The following is a 19,285-nucleotide window of genomic DNA, read 5'->3' as shown; positions in this document are numbered from 1 at the left end:
ATGATGGATTATCTAGATCCCTACCAGTCAGGATTCAGGCCTGGATTTGGGACAGAAACTGCATTGGTTGCGACTTTGGATGATCTCTGGGGTAGCGCATCCATCCTTGGTCTACTTGACCTCTCGGCTGCTTTTGATACCATCGACCATTGTATTCTCCAGGGGCATCTTTTGGGGATGGGAGGCCTTGTGCTACCCTGACTAACTTGCTTCCTCTGCAGCTGCTTTCAGTCAGTGTTGATAGGAGGGAGAGATACAGCACTCGTCCACTGCTTTGGGGTTTTTGCAGGGCTCAATACTCTCTCCACTCCTGTTCAACATTTATATGAAGCCGCTGGGTGACCTGATGATACTCAGCTGTCTGTCTTGGCCAATGGTGGGTTAAGTGATGCTATGTCCTCTCTCTCGCAGTACCTGGAGGCTGTTAGGGGCTGGATGGGGAGCAACAGGTTCAAACTAAACCCTGGCAAAACCAAGTGGCTCTGGGTTTGGGGTTCAGTTGGCCAAGGGAGAATGGTCACTTCTGGTCTTGGATGGGATGGCACTATCCCAAACAGATCCTGTGTGTAAACTGGGGGTTGTCCTGGACTCACGACTCCTGCTAGAAGAGGTCGTGGCCAGGAGGGCCTTTGCGCAACTACAGGTTGAACTGACCATCCTTACGGTCACTCATGCCCTAGTCACTTCCCTTCTTGACTATTGCAATATGCTCTACATGGAGTTACCCTTGAAGAGCATCCGATAGTGCCAGTTGGTGGAAAACACAGCAAACTGCATGGTTTTGTGCAGACCCTGGTTTGCACATGTATCATCTCTCCTGCAGGAGCTGCATTGGCTGCCAATTTCCAGATGCAATACAAGGTGCTGGTTTTCACCTTTAAAGCCCTTCATGACTAGAGACAAGGTTATCTGAGGGACTGTCTCTTACTGGTTACATCTGCCCGACTCACCAGAGTGGGGAGGCAGGGAATGTTGCATGTCCCATCCTCTAGGGAGAAACACCTGGTGAGACCCAGAAAAAGGGCCTTCTCCATGGTGGCTCCCTCTCTCTGGAACATCATCCTCGAGATTAGAATGGCCCCAATTTTAGCACACTTTCGGAAGGCGCTCAATATTTGGTTCTGCCAGCTGGCCCGGGAACCCAGAGCTGTCGCCAGGATGGGTGGTGGTGCTGGAGGTGATTTTATTATTTTAATATATAGTTCTCCCTTTATTAGTTTTATTGTTTTAATATGGGTTTGATATTTTGTAAGCTGCCTTGAGTCGCCATGCAAATCGGCAGCATATAAATTGTCTAAAATAAATAAATATTTTGTTAATTATTTATTTTGAAATTATTTATTCCTTACAGAGAAACAAAGAATGAAACGGTCTGGTTTTTATGACAGGGATCAAACAACGGTTGGACCTCCAAATCAAGTAAGAAAGGGAAAAGTTATCAGATTTGTTTTCTCCCTTCAGGAAGTGAAGTGGATGTTTGGACTGGATTATTTTTGTGTCCTCCCACAACATGGACAGCAGAATAGCAGGTTGAAGTTGCTATCAGTCAACATAGCTTCCTCTAGTTATCTTGTTCTGCAAGGTACTCCTCCAACTTTGCGTTTACAAGAAACACTTCTTTTAAAGTCCTTCGAGAATTAGGATTAAACGTATCACAGTGGCAGCAACTTCTACATCCCCCCATTCTTTTTATAAGTCATCAATCTCACAAGGTACAGCTTAACAGAGTTGGAAGGGACTTGTAGGTCATCTAGTCCAACCCCCTACACCATTTCTGACAGTTGGCAGACTGGTCTCTTAAAAGCTCCCAATGATGAACCTCCCACAACTTCTGAGGGAAACTTCTGTTCCATTGGTTGATTGCTTTTACTGTCAGAAAATGTCTCCATTATTCCTTGCCTGGCCTTCAGGTGCTTTGAAAAATCGCTTGATCCCCTCCCTCTCTGTGGCAGCCTTTCAAATGTTGGAACACTGCTATCATGTTTCCTCCTGGTCCTTCTATTCAGTAGACTAGCCATGCCCAGTTCCTGCAACCGTTCATGTATGTTTTAGCCACCAATCCCCTCATCATCCTGGTTGCTTATTTCCTAAATGTAGCACATTACATTTCTCACCATTGAATTTCATTTTGTTAGAAGGTGCCAATCTGTCGATCCTTCTATATCTGAGCCTATCTTGTGGAGTGTTGGTGTTCCTATCCATTTGGTCTTGTTTGCAATTTGATGAATTCCCCTCCTATCCCCTTGTTTAAATCATTGATGAAGTTGAACAGATCTTGCAAATCCTCCTGTTTTTTCTTTTTCCATGTTCAGGAGAGTCTGGTGTCCTTTGAGGAAGTGGCTGTGTATTTCTCTGAGGAGGAATGGTCTCGGCTGGATCCTGACCAAAAAGTGCTGCATTCGGAAGTCATGCTTGAAAACCATAGGAACGTGGCCTCTCTGGGTAAGAGTTTTCTTGTCCTAAATCAGAGAGTTCAAGAAGACAGATTATAGTTACTTTTTATTTTAAAAATCACTAATCAGATATAACCTCCTAGAAGGGAAAAGGAAAGTATCCAGCCTTCTGGTACTCCAAGGAAGGAAAGAGTCAATGCTTAGATACTTTTGGGCCATTTCTTATCTGGATTTTTCCATTTCTACTTGAACTTATCTGTGGAGGCTGAAAAGAATGAGGTGTGCTTTTGTGTGTCCTCTGGAGGTCGTGTGAGAAGAATGTGTTGTCATTTGTCCTCTGAAACCTCCCCAACTTGTGTGAGAACAGAACTTTCACGCTCAGGCCATGGAAGAACCTTCTCCCAATCCAATTCAAGGACAAAGGCCTCATGCAGTGTGACTCAGAGCATCCTAGGGTACAGGTGATCCCCGAATTACAACAGTTCACTAAGTGACCATATCAAGTTATGACCTAGCCCTTTCCCAAGTACTTAAGACTCAGTCCTGAAATTACGAATGCTGCAGCACCACGGCTGCCATTCACACTTACAAATAACAACAGAGGCGCTACAACAACAATCGCCCTATCTATAACCCCACCCCAGTCTGCCGGGACTTACGTTGCGACGATATGTTGAGCCATCAGTTTTTCCCCTGCTTTGGTGCATTTGCAGAAAGGACTAATGTAGTGAGAGATAGGCAAGATTAGTAGTGGAAATCTTACACAAAAGATCACACATGATCTCGCACTACAGTACTTTAGTCCTCCGTTCACTGCTAACCAAGGCCTGCACAGGACCCAGGGCAAAATGCTTTGCAAACAAAGGGAAGGCCCCTTTGTTTTCAAAGACATTTGGCCTAGATCTTGTGCAGTCCTCAGTTCTTAAAAGAACACAGGCCTGCTGTCAGGGTTCCGGTAGTTACCCCCATTAAAATCATGAGTCCCTAGCCAGATTTTAAAAGCTTAAAAAGATTTATTAGGAGTAGACATGCCGGTGCTGCAATGCCATTCATTGTCACCCTTGACCCTGGATTTCCCCCACCCCCTGGGTGTATCATAATTCATATTCTCCAATGGGGCACATCCATAGCCAAAAATCACCAATCATTCTCTCCAGTTAGAATTTTGTGGGGCAGAAACTTTGGTCACCTGGAAACTATCTATGAAAACATTTCTTGAATGAAGTTTCGGTTTTGTAAGCTGCTACACTACTCCCCCCTCCTTTTCTGCTGGCAACTCTAAAAGAGCAGAGAAATATTTTATGAGTTGACACCTGAAATACTGCGGTGCCAGACCATGTGAGACTAGTAGCCTGAGATCTTGCACTACTGGTCCCGTGTCATCTCACGCTAAAATAGTTTAGGCCACCGTTCTGTGCGCACAGAAGCCTGTACCAGATCTGGCAAAAATCCCTTTGCAAAAAAACTTTGGGCAGCGAAATAGCCACTCTTGAAATCTCCCAACCTTTACAGTCTCCATGCGAAGAGTGTTTGCAAGCCAAAGTCTCATCGCTGGGATCAAGGAACAGGCCGAGCCGGGGTCCTGCCTCCTCGAGAGTTGTCGTGTAGCAGCTGCTCCAACGTGCATCAGGGAAGAAGGAGCTTCTTTCAAAATGGTTTCAGTTCTCACAGGTCTCTGCTGAAATTAACCCACCCCAATAAATCTTAAGTTTCTCCTAATTCTTCCTTGGATGTTTCCCCTAATTTTTTCTTAACTCAAAAGAGACGTTGAGTGAAATATGCATGTATATAGATAATTGTAAAGATATGTTTTCTAGATATTTTCAAAGCTTGGATGGCTCATGAATATAGAAATCACCATGTCTATATCACACCACTGTAAGCATACAAATGTTCAATATAATGGAATTTCGGAAAAATTCAAAAGGAAATTCATTTGACTTTGTACAGTTTGACCTTTTTCTCTAACCTTGTTATCATTATAATTTCTCTTTTCCTTTGAAGGTAACAATGGGCAGGAGAGTCAAGATTCCTGTGAACAGTCCCAAGTGATCAGTGCTAAAGATGGAATGGAGAAGTTTGGAATTCGAACAGAATTCATAAGACATGAGAGAAACCAGTCAAATAATTGGAATCAGGAAACCTCATGTTCCACTGATGCTCCGATGCAAGACTTTCTTGCCCAGCAAGAGAAAATAAGGAAAAAATATACTGGGAAAAGTGTGAAGCCAATCAAAGTTAAACTACATGTAAATGAACACTATTTAAGCCAAAACAAAGGAGAAGATACTACAAGAAGACAAAATGGACAAAATTACAATGAGACATTCATTCCTTCTCTTGGAAATCAGTTCCTTATACCTCAAAAAGTGATTGACACAAAAGAGAAGCCTTATAAATGTTTGGAAAGTGGAACATGTTTTAGAACAAGCAGGCAACTTCCTTCCCATGAAAGGATTCACACTGGGGAGAAGCTCTACAAATGCAGAGAGTGTGGTAAGAGGTTCAGAAGAGGTAGTAATCTTATTTCCCATAAAAGGATCCACTCAGGAGAGAAACCATATAAATGCATGGAGTGTGGAAAGACCTTTGTTCAAAGTGGCCATCTTATTCGCCATAAGATGATCCACACAGGGGAGAAGCCATATAAATGCATGGAGTGTGGAAAGAACTTTACTTCCAGTAGTGGACTTACTGTCCACAAAAGGATCCATACAGGGGAGAAGCCATATCAATGCATGGGGTGTGGAAAGACCTTTGCTCAAAGAGGCCATCTTATTCACCATAAGATGATCCACACAGGGGAGAAGCCGTATCAATGCAAAGAGTGTGGAAAGACCTTTGTTTACATCAGGGGACTTACTATCCACAAAAGGATCCACACAGGGGAGAAGCCGTATCAATGCAAAGAGTGTGGAAAGACCTTTGCTTACAGCAGTGGATTTACTATCCACAAAATGATCCACACAGGGGAGAAGCCATATCAATGCATGGAGTGTGGAAAGACCTTTGCTCAAATTGCCCATCTTAATTCCCATAAGATGATCCATACAGGGGAGAAGCCGTATAAATGCATGGAGTGTGGAAAGACCTTTGCTCAGAGCAGTAGACTTAGTTGGCACCACAAGATCCACATGGGGGAGAAGCCATATAAATGCATGGAGTGTGGAAAGAACTTTACTTCCAGTAGTGGACTTACTGTCCACAAAAGGATCCACACAGGGGAGAAGCCGTATAAATGCATGGAGTGTGGAAAGACCTTTGCTCGAAGATATCATCTTAATTGCCATAAGATGAGCCACACAGGGGAAAAACCATATAAATGCATGAATTGTGGAAAGTCATTTGCTCGAAAGTATGGTCTTACTTGCCATAACAAAATCCACACAGGCGAGAAGCCATATAAATGCATGGAGTGCGGGAAGACGTTTGCTCAAAATTGTACTCTTATTTCCCATAAGATGATCCACACAGGAGAAAAGCCATTTACATGCATAGAGTGTGGAAAGAGCTTTGCTCAGAGCAGTGGACTTAATTGCCACAACAAGATCCACATGGGGGAGAAGCCACATAAATGCATGGAGTGTGGAAAGACCTTTGCTCAAAGCAGTGGACTTACTACCCACAAAAGGATCCACACACTGGATAAGCCATATAAATGCATGGAGTGTGGGAAGAGCTTTGCTCAGAATGGTAGACTGACTTCTCATAAAAGAATCCACACTCGGGAGAAACTATGCAGCAATAGCAATTCCACTTAGACTTATATTGCACTCCACAATGCTTTACAGTTTACAAAGTCAGCATATGGTCCCCAGCAATCTGGGTCCTCATTTTACCACCCTCTGAAGGACAGCACTAGCCTTTCAAAGGTTTTCATAACTACAGATATTAGAGCAACTGGTCTGTAGTCATTCAGTTCCTTGATGGAAGGTTTCTTCAGCACTGGGATGATAGTAGAACATTTGAAACAAGAAGGAACATAGCACATCTCTAGTGATTTATTGCAGATTCGGGTGAAGATCGTGGCTAATTAGTGAGCAGAAACTTTTAAGCGAGAGGGAGTTATCTTGTCTCAGCCTACTGCTTTTCCTGGCTTTTCTCTGTGAAATAGATCTTCCAATTTTTTTTCTGTGATCAACAGAGGTTTTGAACCTAATGGGTTGGGGTCAGTTGTGGGAGGTTTGGCTGTTGTTGGTGAATCCTCCAGCCTATCTAGTGCTTTTTTTGTTAAGTAAGAGGTTTTAAAACAAAGATGGGTATCAGTGGAGATTAAGGTTATTATTTGGCCTGAAAGTGATCTGTGGACGCCAATATTTAAGTGGTGCTGATTCCCTAATCATTTCAAGTAACTCCCTCTGATGAGTATATCCACTAGACTAGAGCAGAGTTGCAGGCAGAAATGCAATTAGTCCTTAATCCGTTACTATTGTTTCAGTTCATTTGTCAGAAATGGTGTAGCTTCTCCCGCTTGGGCGGGGGGTTGGACTAGATGACCTACAAGGTCCCTTCCAACTCTGATTATCTGTTATCCTGTTATCAAATTTTTATTCCTTTGCTTACTATTGTCACAGTCTGCCTTTCCATCCTGCTTCACATTATGTAATACAAGTAATAACTGAGAAGGAAAACCATAAGGAGAATGGGGTTAGTGATGCTGAATTAGAAAATGCAACTCATAGGCTTTGTCCTAATTTTGTGGTGATCTTCCTCTGCCTTCCCTTGTGTTGCCCATCTCTGGACTCACACAATCTTATCAATTTCTTTTTTATGTGAGGTCTCCAGAACTGGACACAGTATTCCAAATGGTATCTCACTAAAGCCCTATGTAGAGGGATAGGACCTCCTTTTTGCTGATGGTGATACATCTGGTGATGCCTCTCAGAATTTTGTTTGCCTTCACATTTACCTGGCCACAATGTTTACTTATTTTGCAGTTATCATTGTTTCAGTGCCATGGCAACTACTTTCACATAGTCGTGTAAAAAAAGGGAAGAGAAAGAGTGGTAGGGAAATGTGGGTATATATTAAGTTCCCATAGGTAGGCAGCCTATTGGCCAACCCAGGAAGTCTCTGGTTTACAATAATTTATCAAGTAACCATTCAAAGTTACAATGGCAATGAATGATGGTTCTGACTTCCTTCCTCCTTCCCTCCCAAGTTAGGCATACTCCAGGGTTTCAGAATGAAAACCACTCCAGTATGCTAACATTGCAAAGGATCGATCAAGAAGGAAACTGTTTGGAAATCAATGGGGATGAAAATAATATTACTTTAAGAACTACTTCAAAAAATTACTTCTGTCCTTCCTGATGAAACACGCAGAAATGTGAATGGGAACTTTCTCTGGGATGTCAGGATACCAAAAATAATCAATAAAGGAAAATATGTGTCGTACCCAGTTGAAATAAAGGGTTCTTGGTGTTCTCTGAGCTTGTGAAATGCAGACATTTCATTAGCCAAACTAGGGAACCTGATCAGTGCATCATCAGAGCACCAACCAACAACCTCAGATGGCACCAAGGATCCTTCAGTCCAACTTGTGTCCACTGTGTCAAATTATGATCTGAGTCTACCAGGATGAATGGAGGAAGAACCTTTTTCGGTCAAAAACCTCTTATGTCATGGAATAGTGACAGATATCAATGTAGTATTTGTGGAAAAAGCTTCAGGGTGAACAATTTGTCTTTCAGACAAGGGCCCAGAATGAGCAGAAGCTGAAACAAATGCATGGGCGAAAGATATTTTTCAAGCATTAGGGCCACATTTTTGTCTTTTTATGGTGTGTCGTAACATTAAGGTAACTTAAAATTAAGTATCAGTCATGTAGTTACTTGTTAAACATGCATAAAATTCTTTGTTGCATTAAAAATTGCTAACCCACTAAAGCGTTTGGATGGCCTTGGAGAGGGGAGGGGGGAATATTTCAGCTGCTGCTCAGTTGAAGCTGTTTTTTCAAATATCCTTATTAAATATTTTGTGTCCAACTGGAGAAAAAAGAAAGATACAGAAAGAAAAACCAGATGTTACCTCCATTTCTTAAAATGGATTTTTAACCACTTTTCCATTCTTTTGCTCCCTGTAGCTAACCTCTGTGTGTCATTGTCGACTCCAAATCTGGTCGAATGTTCTTATAGCAATGGAGCCTTGGGCTTTTCTTGTTTTTGCTTTTTCATTTTATTTTTCCTCTTTTCATATATGGTCTAATGATATATCCTTGCCTTAAATTCTCCAAGGGGCTTAAGCTTCCTAGTCACATTTCTTGAGCTGAATTTCTTAATCAATCCCTCTGTAAAAATGGTTTTTCCTCATCAGGTTTTAGCTTTATATTCCTTTTTCAGCATCTTCCTTTTCTTTCATCCAAAAAGGCTGGAGGGGGTCTCTGCCTTTTCTGCTCCCCCTTCGCTGAGAGGCTGAACTTCACAATTTGAGAAGGGCAGCTGCATGTATTGAATTAAAAAATGAAATAAATAAATGATTAAAATCATTTTCCTGATTGTGACTTTCCTGTCTGTGTCCAATTGTACCCTATGACTATCAGGATTCTTGATTAATGTACCTTTTCTTTATGTATCCTGAGAGTATTTACATCAAGACAAATTCCTTGTGTGTCCAATCACACGTGGCCAATAAAGTATTCTATTCTATTCTATTCTATTCCTTGTTCCCAAAAACCGCATGACACAAGCTAGGTTTCCAACAGAGGCTCCTGGTCCTCATCTTCTGACCGCCCGGCTGTTTCTGACAACATTTGGCCCCTTTTGAGGCCTCCCACAACCTCAGAGGAGCCTTCATGGCGGCGGTTCTTGAGAAGCGAGTTCAAATCCCCCAGAGAGATTTTTCTCCATCTCCACAGACGGTTCCTGGACAGAAAGGAGTGGAAGACGGAGAAAGAGCCACCTTTGGAGACCTCGAAGCCTTTGACAGTGAACCATTGAGAGGGGGCTTTCCTCCTGCTCTCAAGCCCGCCTTCCCCGCCCTCTCCCTTCCCCTCAGACGCGCTCCTCTTCCCCGCCCGTTCTACAATCCTGGCACTTTGCGGCACATCCAGCGGGGGGCCCCTCCGCCAAAGGAAGGGAACTTCCGGTGCTTCAGCCATTGGTCCACTGGAAGGCGAACCTCACAGCTAGCTGTGTTGGGTGAGGGGGAGGCCGGGAAAGAAGTGACATCACAAACGCTTGCCGCTCTAGGACGCCGCACTCCTTCTCCTTAACCCCTGGGGCTCCGCAGGCGGCGAGATGCTGCTGTAGAGTTTTTCGGGGGTGAGATCCCGACGTGTTCCGGGTGAGGGGGGCGGTTCCCGGGCAAAGAAGCGTGGCGGCCTCTCCAACTGCCTCCTTCCCGGACCTGCGTTGGAATTAGCCGCTTGAGGCTCCGGGCAGGTTGGCTGAAGGTGGTTCAGTGGTTGAATTCCACTTTCTCATTTTTGCTGTTGGTTTTTATTTACATCTCTGGTACAACAACTCGAAGCCATTTGAAATCTTTGCAAGCCAAAATTTTCCCTTGGGGGGGAAAAAGATCAGAATAACTTGCAGCGATCCATTGTGCAGTCCCAGAAATGGTCCTGTGAAGGAAAAGGCATCTGGAGATCCAACAGAGTCCTTGGACCCATTTGAGTTGCTCTGCAGGAGAGAGAAAGGATGGAGACACAACCTTTTGCAAAGGAGGGAAGCGGAAAAGGCCCTTCCGCTCTTCAGCCTGGGAAGGGTGGGGAGACCTGGACAAGACCTGGTCAGAAGATCCTGGAGGACGAAACCATCCTCCCTTCAGAAGTCCAGCCCTGGAAGTTCATCCAATGCCAGGAGGCTGAGGGTCCTCGAGGACTTTGCAGCCAACTCCATGACTTATGTAGGCGATGGCTGAGACCAGAAAAGCACACCAAAGCCCAGATGCTAGACCTGGTTGTTCTGGAGCAGTTCCTGGCTCTTCTTCCTCCAGAGATGGAGAGCTGGGTGCGGGAGTATGGAGCAGAGACCAGCTCCCAGGCGGTGGCCCTGGTGGAAGGCTTCCTCCTGAGCCAGGTGGAGGAAAACAAGGAGCAGGTCGAGTTGCAGGTGAGAGCTCAAAAGAGAATAGAGAATGTGTTTGAATACTTCACCCCTTCTTCCCAAACTTCTCTGACGTTCATAATATGTGGCGAAGTCCCACCAATTCTTATAGGACATTGCTCCATGGTTTTCTCAGTCAACCACACGGATGGATATTGGGGGCTTTGAGGTTTTGTTCCGAATGTAGGAATCCACTTTACATTGCGTGATGTACATTAATTCTTCTTTTTTTCCTTCCTCCAATTTGAAGTGCTGCACTGTGGAGATCACAGATCCTGAGGAAAAGAAGAAACCATCAAATCCGCCTCAGGAATTATTTTTCAGGAGGATCCCTTGGAAAGATCAAAATCGGGGCACCTCAGGAGGTAATTGAACATCTTCCGATTACCCCCTTCGCTCTCTTTTCGTCTATACAATACCTCCTCCTATTTATACTTCTCCACACTAATTGCATCTGTAGATAATCACCCAGTGACCCTCTTTAGGGTGAGCCGCCGCCTCCTGGGGAAGGAGGAGGCTGAGCTGCACCTGAAGGGGCATGCTGAGGAATTTGTAGGTTTTTGGAAGACAAAATCATGCGACTTCATTCCCAGTTAGATGCCAGCATGGTTGCTGGTCTGGTGGAGGCCCTTGAGGCAGGTTCTTGCTATGTTATCTGGGAACGGTTTGACCCTGTTGCTCCTGAGGAAGTGGACAGGATCCTAGGGAGTATGTGTGCAAACACCCATGTTTTAGAGCCATGTCCCTCCTGGCTTGTGAAAGCTTCCCGGGAGGTGACAAGTAGGTGTACTCTGGCGGTGATTGATGCTTCCCTACAGGAGGGGATAGTCACCCAGCACTTTTAAAAAGGCTGTAGTCTGCCTTCTTCTTTAGAAGCCATTGCTGGATTCCACTCTGTCAGATCATTTCCGACCTCTCTGCAATCTTCCCTTTTTGGAGAAGGTGGTTACGCGGCAGGTCTAGAGGTTTCTGGATGATGATGGATTATCTAGATCCCTACCAGTCAGGATTCAGGCCTGGATTTGGGACAGAAACTGCATTGGTTGCGACTTTGGATGATCTCTGGGGTAGCGCATCCATCCTTGGTCTACTTGACCTCTCGGCTGCTTTTGATACCATCGACCATTGTATTCTCCAGGGGCATCTTTGGGGGATGGGAATGGGAGGCCTTGTGCTATCCTGGCTAACTTCCTTCCTCTGCAGCTGCTCTCAGTCAGTGTTGATAGGAGGGGAGAGATACAGCACTCGTCCACTGCTTTGCGGGTTTTTGCAGGGCTCAATACTCTCTCCACTCCTGTTCAACATTTATATGAAGCCGCTGGGTGACCTGATGATACTCAGCTGTCTGTCTTGGCCAATGGTGGGTTAAGTGATGCTATGTCCTCTCTCTCGCAGTACCTGGAGGCTGTTAGGGGCTGGATGGGGAGCAACAGGTTCAAACTAAACCCTGGCAAAACCAAGTGGCTCTGGGTTTGGGGTTCGTTGGCCAAGGGAGAATGGTCACTTCTGGTCTTGGATGGGATGGCACTATCCCAAACAGATCCTGTGTGTAAACTGGGGGTTGTCCTGGACTCACGACTCCTGCTAGAAGAGGTCGTGGCCAGGAGGGCCTTTGCGCAACTACAGGTTGAACTGACCATCCTTACGGTCACTCATGCCCTAGTCACTTCCCTTCTTGACTATTGCAATATGCTCTACATGGAGTTACCCTTGAAGAGCATCCGATAGTGCCAGTTGGTGGAAAACACAGCAAACTGCATGGTTTTGTGCAGACCCTGGTTTGCACATGTATCATCTCTCCTGCAGGAGCTGCATTGGCTGCCAATTTCCAGATGCAATACAAGGTGCTGGTTTTCACCTTTAAAGCCCTTCATGACTAGAGACAAGGTTATCTGAGGGATTGTCTCTTACCGGTTACATCTGCCCGACTCACCAGAGTGGGGAGGCAGGGAATGTTGCATGTCCCATCCTCTAGGGAGAAACACCTGGTAAGACCCAGAAAAAGGGCCTTCTCCATGGTGGCTCCCTCTCTCTGGAACATCATCCCTCGAGATTAGAATGGCCCCAATTTTAGCACACTTTCGGAAGGCGCTCAATATTTGGTTCTGCCAGCTGGCCCGGGGAACCCAGAGCTGTCGCCAGGATGGGTGGTGGTGCTTGGAGGTGATTTTATTATTTTAATATATAGTTCTCCCTTTATTAGTTTTATTGTTTTAATATGGGTTTGATATTTTGTAAGCTGCCTTGAGTCGCCATGCAAATCGGCAGCATATAAATTGTCTAAAATAAATAAACATTTTGTTAATTATTTATTTTGAAATTATTTATTCCTTACAGAGAAACAAAGAATGAAACGGTCTGGTTTTTATGACAGTGATCAAACAACGGTTGGACCTGCAAATCAAGTAAGAAAGGGAAAAGTTATCAGATTTGCTTTCTCCCTTCAGAAAGTGAAGTGGGTGTTTGGACTGGATTATTTTTGCGTCCTCCCACAACATGGACAGCAGAATAGCAGGTTGAAGTTGCTATCAGTCAACATAGCTTCCTCTAGTTATCTTGTTCTGCAAGGTACTCCTCTAACTTTGCGTTTACAAGAAACACTTCTTTTAAAGTCCTTCAAGAATTAGGATTAAACGTATCACAGTGGCAGCAACTTCTACATCCCCCCATTCTTTTTATAAATCATCAATCTCATAAGGTACAGATTAACAGAGTTGGAAGGGACTTATAGGTCATCTAATCCAACCCCCTACACCATTTCTGACAGTTGGCAGACTGGTCTCTTAAAAGCTCCCAATGATGAACCTCCCACAACTTCTGAGGGAAACTTCTGTTCCATTGGTTGATTGCTTTCACTGTCAGAAAATTTCTCCATTATTCCTTGCCTGGCCTTCAGGTGCTTTGGAAAATAGCTTCACCCCCTCCTCTCTGTGGCAGCCCCTCAAATGTTGGAACACTGCTATCCTGTCTCCCCTGGCCCTTCTCTTCAGTAGACTAGCCATGCCCAGTTCCTGCAACCGTTCATTTATGTTTTAGCCACCAGTCCCCTCATCATCCTGGTTCCCTATTTCCTAAATGTAGCACGTTACATTTCTCACCATTGAATTTCATTTTGTTAGAAGGTGCCAATCTGTCGATCCTTCTATATCTCAAGCCTATCTTGTGGAATGTTGGTATGCCTGTCCATTTGGTCTTGTTTGCTAATTTGATGAGTTCCCCTTCTATCCCCTTGTCTAAATCATTGATGAAGTTGAACAGATCTTGCAAATCCTCCTGTTTTGTTCTTTTTTCCATGTTCAGGAGAGTCTGGTGTCCTTTGAGGAAGTAGCTGTGTATTTCTCTGAGGAGGAATGGTCTCGGCTGGATCCTGACCAAAAAGTGCTGCATTCGGAAGTCATGCTTGAAAACCATAGGAACGTGGCCTCTCTGGGTAAGAGTTTTCTTGTCCTAAATCAGAGAGTTCAAGAAGACAGATTATAGTTACTTTTTATTTTAAAAAATCACTAATCAGATATAACCTCCTAGAAGGGAAAAGGAAAGTATCCAGCCTTCTGGTACTCCAAGGAAGGAAAGAGTCAATGCTTAGATACTTTTGGGCCATTTCTTATCTGGATTTTTCCATTTCTACTTGAACTTATCTGTGGAGGCTGAAAAGAATGAGGTGTGCTTTTGTGTGTCCTCTGGAGGTCGTGTGAGAAGAATGTGTTGTCATTTGTCCTCTGAAACCTCCCCAACTTGTGTGAGAACAGAACTTTCACGCTCAGGCCATGGAAGAGCCTTCTCCCAATCCAATTCAAGGACAAAGGCCTCATGCAGTGTGACTCAGAGCATCCTAGGGTACAGGTGATCCCCAAATTATGACAGTTCACTAAGTGACCATATCAAGTTATGACCTAGCCCTTTCCCAAGTACTTAAGACTCAGTCCTGAAATTACTAACGCTGTAGCACCACGGCTGCCATTCACACTTACAAATAACAACAGAGGCGCTGCAACAACAATCGCCTTACCTTTAACCCCACCCTAGTCTGCTGGGATTTATGTTGCGACGATATATCGAGCCATCAGTTTTTTCCCTGCTTTGGTGCATTTGCAGAAAGGACTAATGTAGTGAGAGATAGGCAAGATTAGTAGTGGAAATCTTACACAAAAGATCACACATGATCTCGCACTACAGTACTTTAGTCCTCCGTTCACTGTTAACCAAGGCCTGCACAGGACCCAGGGCAAAATGCTTTGCAAACAAAGGGAAAGCCCCTTTGTTTTCAAAGACATTTGGCCTAGATCTTGTGCAGTCCTCAGTTCTTAAAAGAACACAGGCCTGCTGTCAGGGTTCCGGTAGTTACCCCCATTAAAATCATGAGTCCCTAGCCAGATTTTAAAAGCTTAAAAAAGATTTATTAGGAGTAGACATGCCGGTGCTGCAATGCCATTCATTGTCACCCTTGACCCTGGATTTCCCCCACCCCCTGGGTGTATCATAATTCATATTCTCCAATGGGGCACATCCATAGCCAAAAATCACCAATCATTCTCTCCAGTTAGAATTTTGTGGGGCAGAAACTTTGGTCACCTGGAAACTATCTATGAAAACATTTCTTGAATGAAGTTTCGGTTTTGTAAGCTGCTACACTACTCCCCCCTCCTTTTCTGCTGGCAACTCTAAAAGAGCAGAGAAATATTTTATGAGTTGACACCTGAAATACTGCGGTGCCAGACCATGTGAGACTAGTAGCCTGAGATCTTGCACTACTGGTCCCGTGTCATCTCACGCTAAAATAGTTTAGGCCACCGTTCTGTGCGCACAGAAGCCTGTACCAGATCTGGCAAAAATCCCTTTGCAAAAAAACTTTGGGCAGCGAAATAGCCACTCTTGAAACCTCCCAACCTTTACAGTCTCCATGCGAAGAGTGTTTGCAAGCCAAAGTCTCATCGCTGGGATCAAGGAACAGGCCGAGCCGGGGTCCTGCCTCCTCGAGAGTTGTCGTGTAGCAGCTGCTCCAACGTGCATCAGGGAAGAAGGAGCTTCTTTCAAAATGGTTTCAGTTCTCACAGGTCTCTGCTGAAATTAACCCACCCCAATAAATCTTAAGTTTCTCCTAATTCTTCCTTGGATGTTTCCCCTAATTTTTTCTTAACTCAAAAGAGACGTTGAGTGAAATATGCATGTATATAGATAATTGTAAAGATATGTTTTCTAGATATTTTCAAAGCTTGGATGGCTCATGAAAATAGAAATCACCATGTCTATATCACACCACTGTAAGCATGCAAATGTTCAATATAATGGAATTTCGGAAAAATTCAAAAGGAAATTCACTTGACATTATACAGTTTGTCCTTTTTCTCTAAACTTGTTATCATTATAATTTCTCTTTTGTTTTGAAGGTAACAATGGGCAGGAGAGTCAAGATTCCTGTGAACTGTCCCAAGTGATCAATGCTAAAGAAGGAATGGAGAAGTTTGGAATTCGAACAGAATTCATAAGACATGAGAGAAACCAGTCAAATAATTGGAATCAGGAAACCTCATGTTCCACTGATGCTCAGATGCAAGACTTTCTTGCCCAGCAAGAGAAAATAAGGAAAAAAATACTGGGAAAAGTGTGAAGCCAATCAAAGTTAAACTACATGTAAATGAACACTATTTAAGCCAAAACAAAGGAGAAGATACTACAAGAAGACAAAATGGACAAAATTACAATGAGACATTCATTCCTTCTCTTGGAAATCAGTTCCTTATACCTCAAAAAGTGATTGACACAAAAGAGAAGCCTTATAAATGTTTGGAAAGTGGAACATGTTTTAGAACAAGCAGGCAACTTCCTTCCCATGAAAGGATTCACACTGGGGAGAAGCTCTACAAATGCAGAGAGTGTGGTAAGAGGTTCAGAAGAGGTAGTAATCTTATTTCCCATAAAAGGATCCACTCAGGAGAGAAACCATATAAATGCATGGAGTGTGGAAAGACCTTTGTTCAAAGTGGCCATCTTATTCGCCATAAGATGATCCACACAGGGGAGAAGCCATATAAATGCATGGAGTGTGGAAAGAACTTTACTTCCAGTAGTGGACTTACTGTCCACAAAGGATCCATACAGGGGAGAAGCCATATCAATGCATGGAGTGTGGAAAGACCTTTGCTCAAAGAGGCCATCTTATTCACCATAAGATGATCCACACAGGGGAGAAGCCATATCAATGCAAAGGAGTGTGGAAAGACCTTTGTTTACATCAGGGGACTTACTATCCACAAAAGGATCCACACAGGGGAGAAGCCATATCAATGCAAAGGAGTGTGGAAAGACCTTTGCTACAGCAGCAGGGAAGTTTACATGATCTCACAAAATGATCCACACAGGGGAGAAGCCATATAAATGCATGGAGTGTGGAAAGACCTTTGCTCAAATTGCCCATCTTAATTCCCAAAGATGATCCACCAGGGGAGAAGCCGTATAAATGCATGGAGTGTGGAAAGACCTTTGCTCAGAGCAGTGACTTAGTTGCACCACAAGATCCACACAGGGGAGAAGCCATATAAATGCATGGAGTGTGGAAAGACTTTACTTCCAGTAGTGGACTTACTGTCCACAAAAGGATCCACACAGGGGAGAAGCCAAGCAAGTGTGGAAAGACTTGTTACAGTAGTAAATGCATGGAGTGTGGAAAGACCTGCATGAGTGTGGAAGAACTTGCTTAATTGCCATAAGATGAGCCACACAGGGGAAAAACCATATAAATGGAAGCATGAATTGTGGAAAGTCATTTGCTCAGTGAAAGTATGGTCTTAGAAGCCATAACAAATGCATGGAGTGTGGAAAGACCTTTGCTCAAATTGCCCACAATTCCATAAGATGACCACACGAAGCCATATAAATGCATGGAGTGTGGAAGACCTTTGCTCAAAGATATCATCTTAATTGCCATAAGATGATCCACACAGGAGAAAAGCCATTAATGCATGAATTGTGGAAAGTCTTTGCTCAGAGCAGTGGACTTACTTGCCATAACAAGATCCACAGGGAGAGAAGCCATATAAATGCATGGAGTGTGGGAAGACCTTTGCTCAAAAGTGGACTTACTACCCACAAAAGGATCCACACACTGGATAAGCCATATAAATGCATGGAGTGTGGGAAGAGCTTTGCTCAGAATGGTAGACTTACTTCTCATAAAAGAATCCACACTCGGGAGAAACTATGCAGCAATAGCAATTCCACTTAGACTTATATTGCACTCCACAATGCTTTACAGTTTACAAAGTCAGCATATGGTCCCCAGCAATCTGGGTCCTCATTTTACCACCCTCTGAAGGACAGCACTAGCCTTTCAAAGGTTTTCATAACTACAGATGTTAGAGCAACTGGTCTGTAGTCATTCAGTTCCTTGATGGAAGGTTTCTTCAGCACTGCGATGATAGTAGAGCATTTGAAACAAGAAGGAACATAGCACATCTCTAGTGATTTATTGAGGATTCGTGTGAAGATTGTGGCCAATTGGTCAGCACAAACCTTTAAGCGAGAGGAAGTTATCTTGTCTCAGCCGACTGCTTTTCCTGGCTTTTGTCTGTGAAATAGATCTTGCAATTTTTTTTTCTGTGATCAACAGAGGTTTTGAACCTAATGGGTTGGGGTCAGTTGTGGGAGGTTTGGCTGTTGTTGGTGAATCCTCCAACCAATCTTGTGCTTTTTTTGGTAAGTAGGTCTTAAAACAAAGATGAGTATCAGTGGAAATTAAGGTTATCATTTGGCCTGAAAGTGATCTGTGGATGCCAATATTTAAGTGGTGCAGATTCCCTAATCATTTCAAGTAACTCCCTCTGATGAGTATATCCACTAGACTAGAGCAGAGTTGCAGGCAGAAATGCAATTAGTCCTAAATCCCTTAATATTGTTTCAGTTCATTTGTCAGAAATGGTATAGCTTCTCCCGCTTGGGCGGGGGTTGGACTAGATGACCTACAAGGTCCCTTCCAACTCTGATTATCTCTTATCCTGTTATCAAATTTTTATTCCTTTGCTTACTATTGTCACAGTCTGCCTTACCATCCTACTTCACATTATGTAATACAAATAATAACTGAGAAGGGAAACCATAAGGAGAATGGGGTTATACTGATGCTGAATTAGAAAATGCAACTCATAGGCTCTTTGTCCTAATTTTGTGGTGATCTTTCTTTGCCTTCCCTCGTGTTGCCCATCTCTGGACTCGCACAATCTTATCAATATCTTTTTTTATGTGAGGTCTCCAGAACTGGACACAGTATTCCAAATGGTATCTTACTAAAGCCCTATGTAGAGGGATAGGACCTCCTTTTTGCTGATGGTGATACATCTGGTGATGCCTCTCAGAATTTTGTTTGCCTTCACATGTACCTGGCCACAATGTTTACTTATTTTGCAGTTAACATTGTTTCAGTGCCATGGCAACTACTTTCACATAGTTGTGTAAAAAAAGGGAAGAGAAAGCAGTGGTAGGGAAATGTGGGTATATATTAAGTTCCCATAGGTAGGCAGCCTATAGGCCAACCCAGGAAGTCTCTGATTTACAATAATTTATCTAGTAACCATTGAAAGTTATAATGGCAATGAATGATGATTCTGACTTCCTTCCTCCCTCCCTCCCAAGTTAGTCATACCCAGGGTTTCAGAATGAAAACCACTCCAGTATGCTAACATTGCAAAGGATTGATCAAGAAGGAAATGTTTGGAAATCAATGGGGATCAAAATAATATTAAATTAAGAACTACTTCAAAAAATTAACTTCTGTCCTTCCTGATGAAAGATGCAGAAATGTGAATGGGAACTTTCTCTGGGATGTAGGATACCAAAATAATCAATAAGGAA

The 19,285-nt window shown here is 43.6% G+C and overlaps 2 protein-coding genes and 1 pseudogene across 3 annotated transcripts in view; all 3 read left to right on the top strand.

Moving 5' to 3' along the window:
- Positions 1-8,869, top strand: part of LOC113431503 (uncharacterized) — a 26,077-nt gene extending 17,208 nt beyond the window's left edge. The window contains exons 1-3 of one of the 2 annotated variants that reach the window (XM_087953665.1): positions 1,332-1,419; positions 2,313-2,442; positions 4,398-8,869. In XM_087953665.1, coding sequence (XP_087809791.1) covers positions 1,363-1,419; positions 2,313-2,442; positions 4,398-6,154 — 1,944 coding nt within the window. In that variant the 5' untranslated portion in view covers positions 1,332-1,362 and the 3' untranslated portion in view covers positions 6,155-8,869. Of the gene's footprint in view, positions 1-1,331; positions 1,420-2,312; positions 2,443-4,397 lie in introns of those variants that run through there. The other variant, XM_087953666.1, reaches the window with a different exon arrangement.
- An 809-nt stretch (positions 8,870-9,678) lies between these two features.
- Positions 9,679-19,285, top strand: part of LOC148131901 (uncharacterized) — a 69,735-nt gene continuing 60,128 nt past the window's right edge. The window contains exons 1-2 of the mRNA XM_087953626.1: positions 9,679-10,447; positions 10,692-10,806. Coding sequence (XP_087809752.1) covers positions 10,034-10,447; positions 10,692-10,806 — 529 coding nt within the window. The 5' untranslated portion in view covers positions 9,679-10,033. The remainder of the gene's footprint in view (positions 10,448-10,691; positions 10,807-19,285) is intronic.
- Positions 15,684-17,373, top strand: LOC148131902 (uncharacterized; annotated as a pseudogene).

Source organism: Notechis scutatus, chromosome 2 (genome assembly GCF_049901735.1).
Source record: "Notechis scutatus isolate UNSWTSFEM ecotype Mainland chromosome 2, rNotScu1.2, whole genome shotgun sequence".
Lineage (NCBI taxonomy): Eukaryota > Metazoa > Chordata > Lepidosauria > Squamata > Elapidae > Notechis > Notechis scutatus.
Note: the sequence above shows the minus strand (reverse complement) of the source record. Positions and strands in the feature narration are given on the sequence as shown.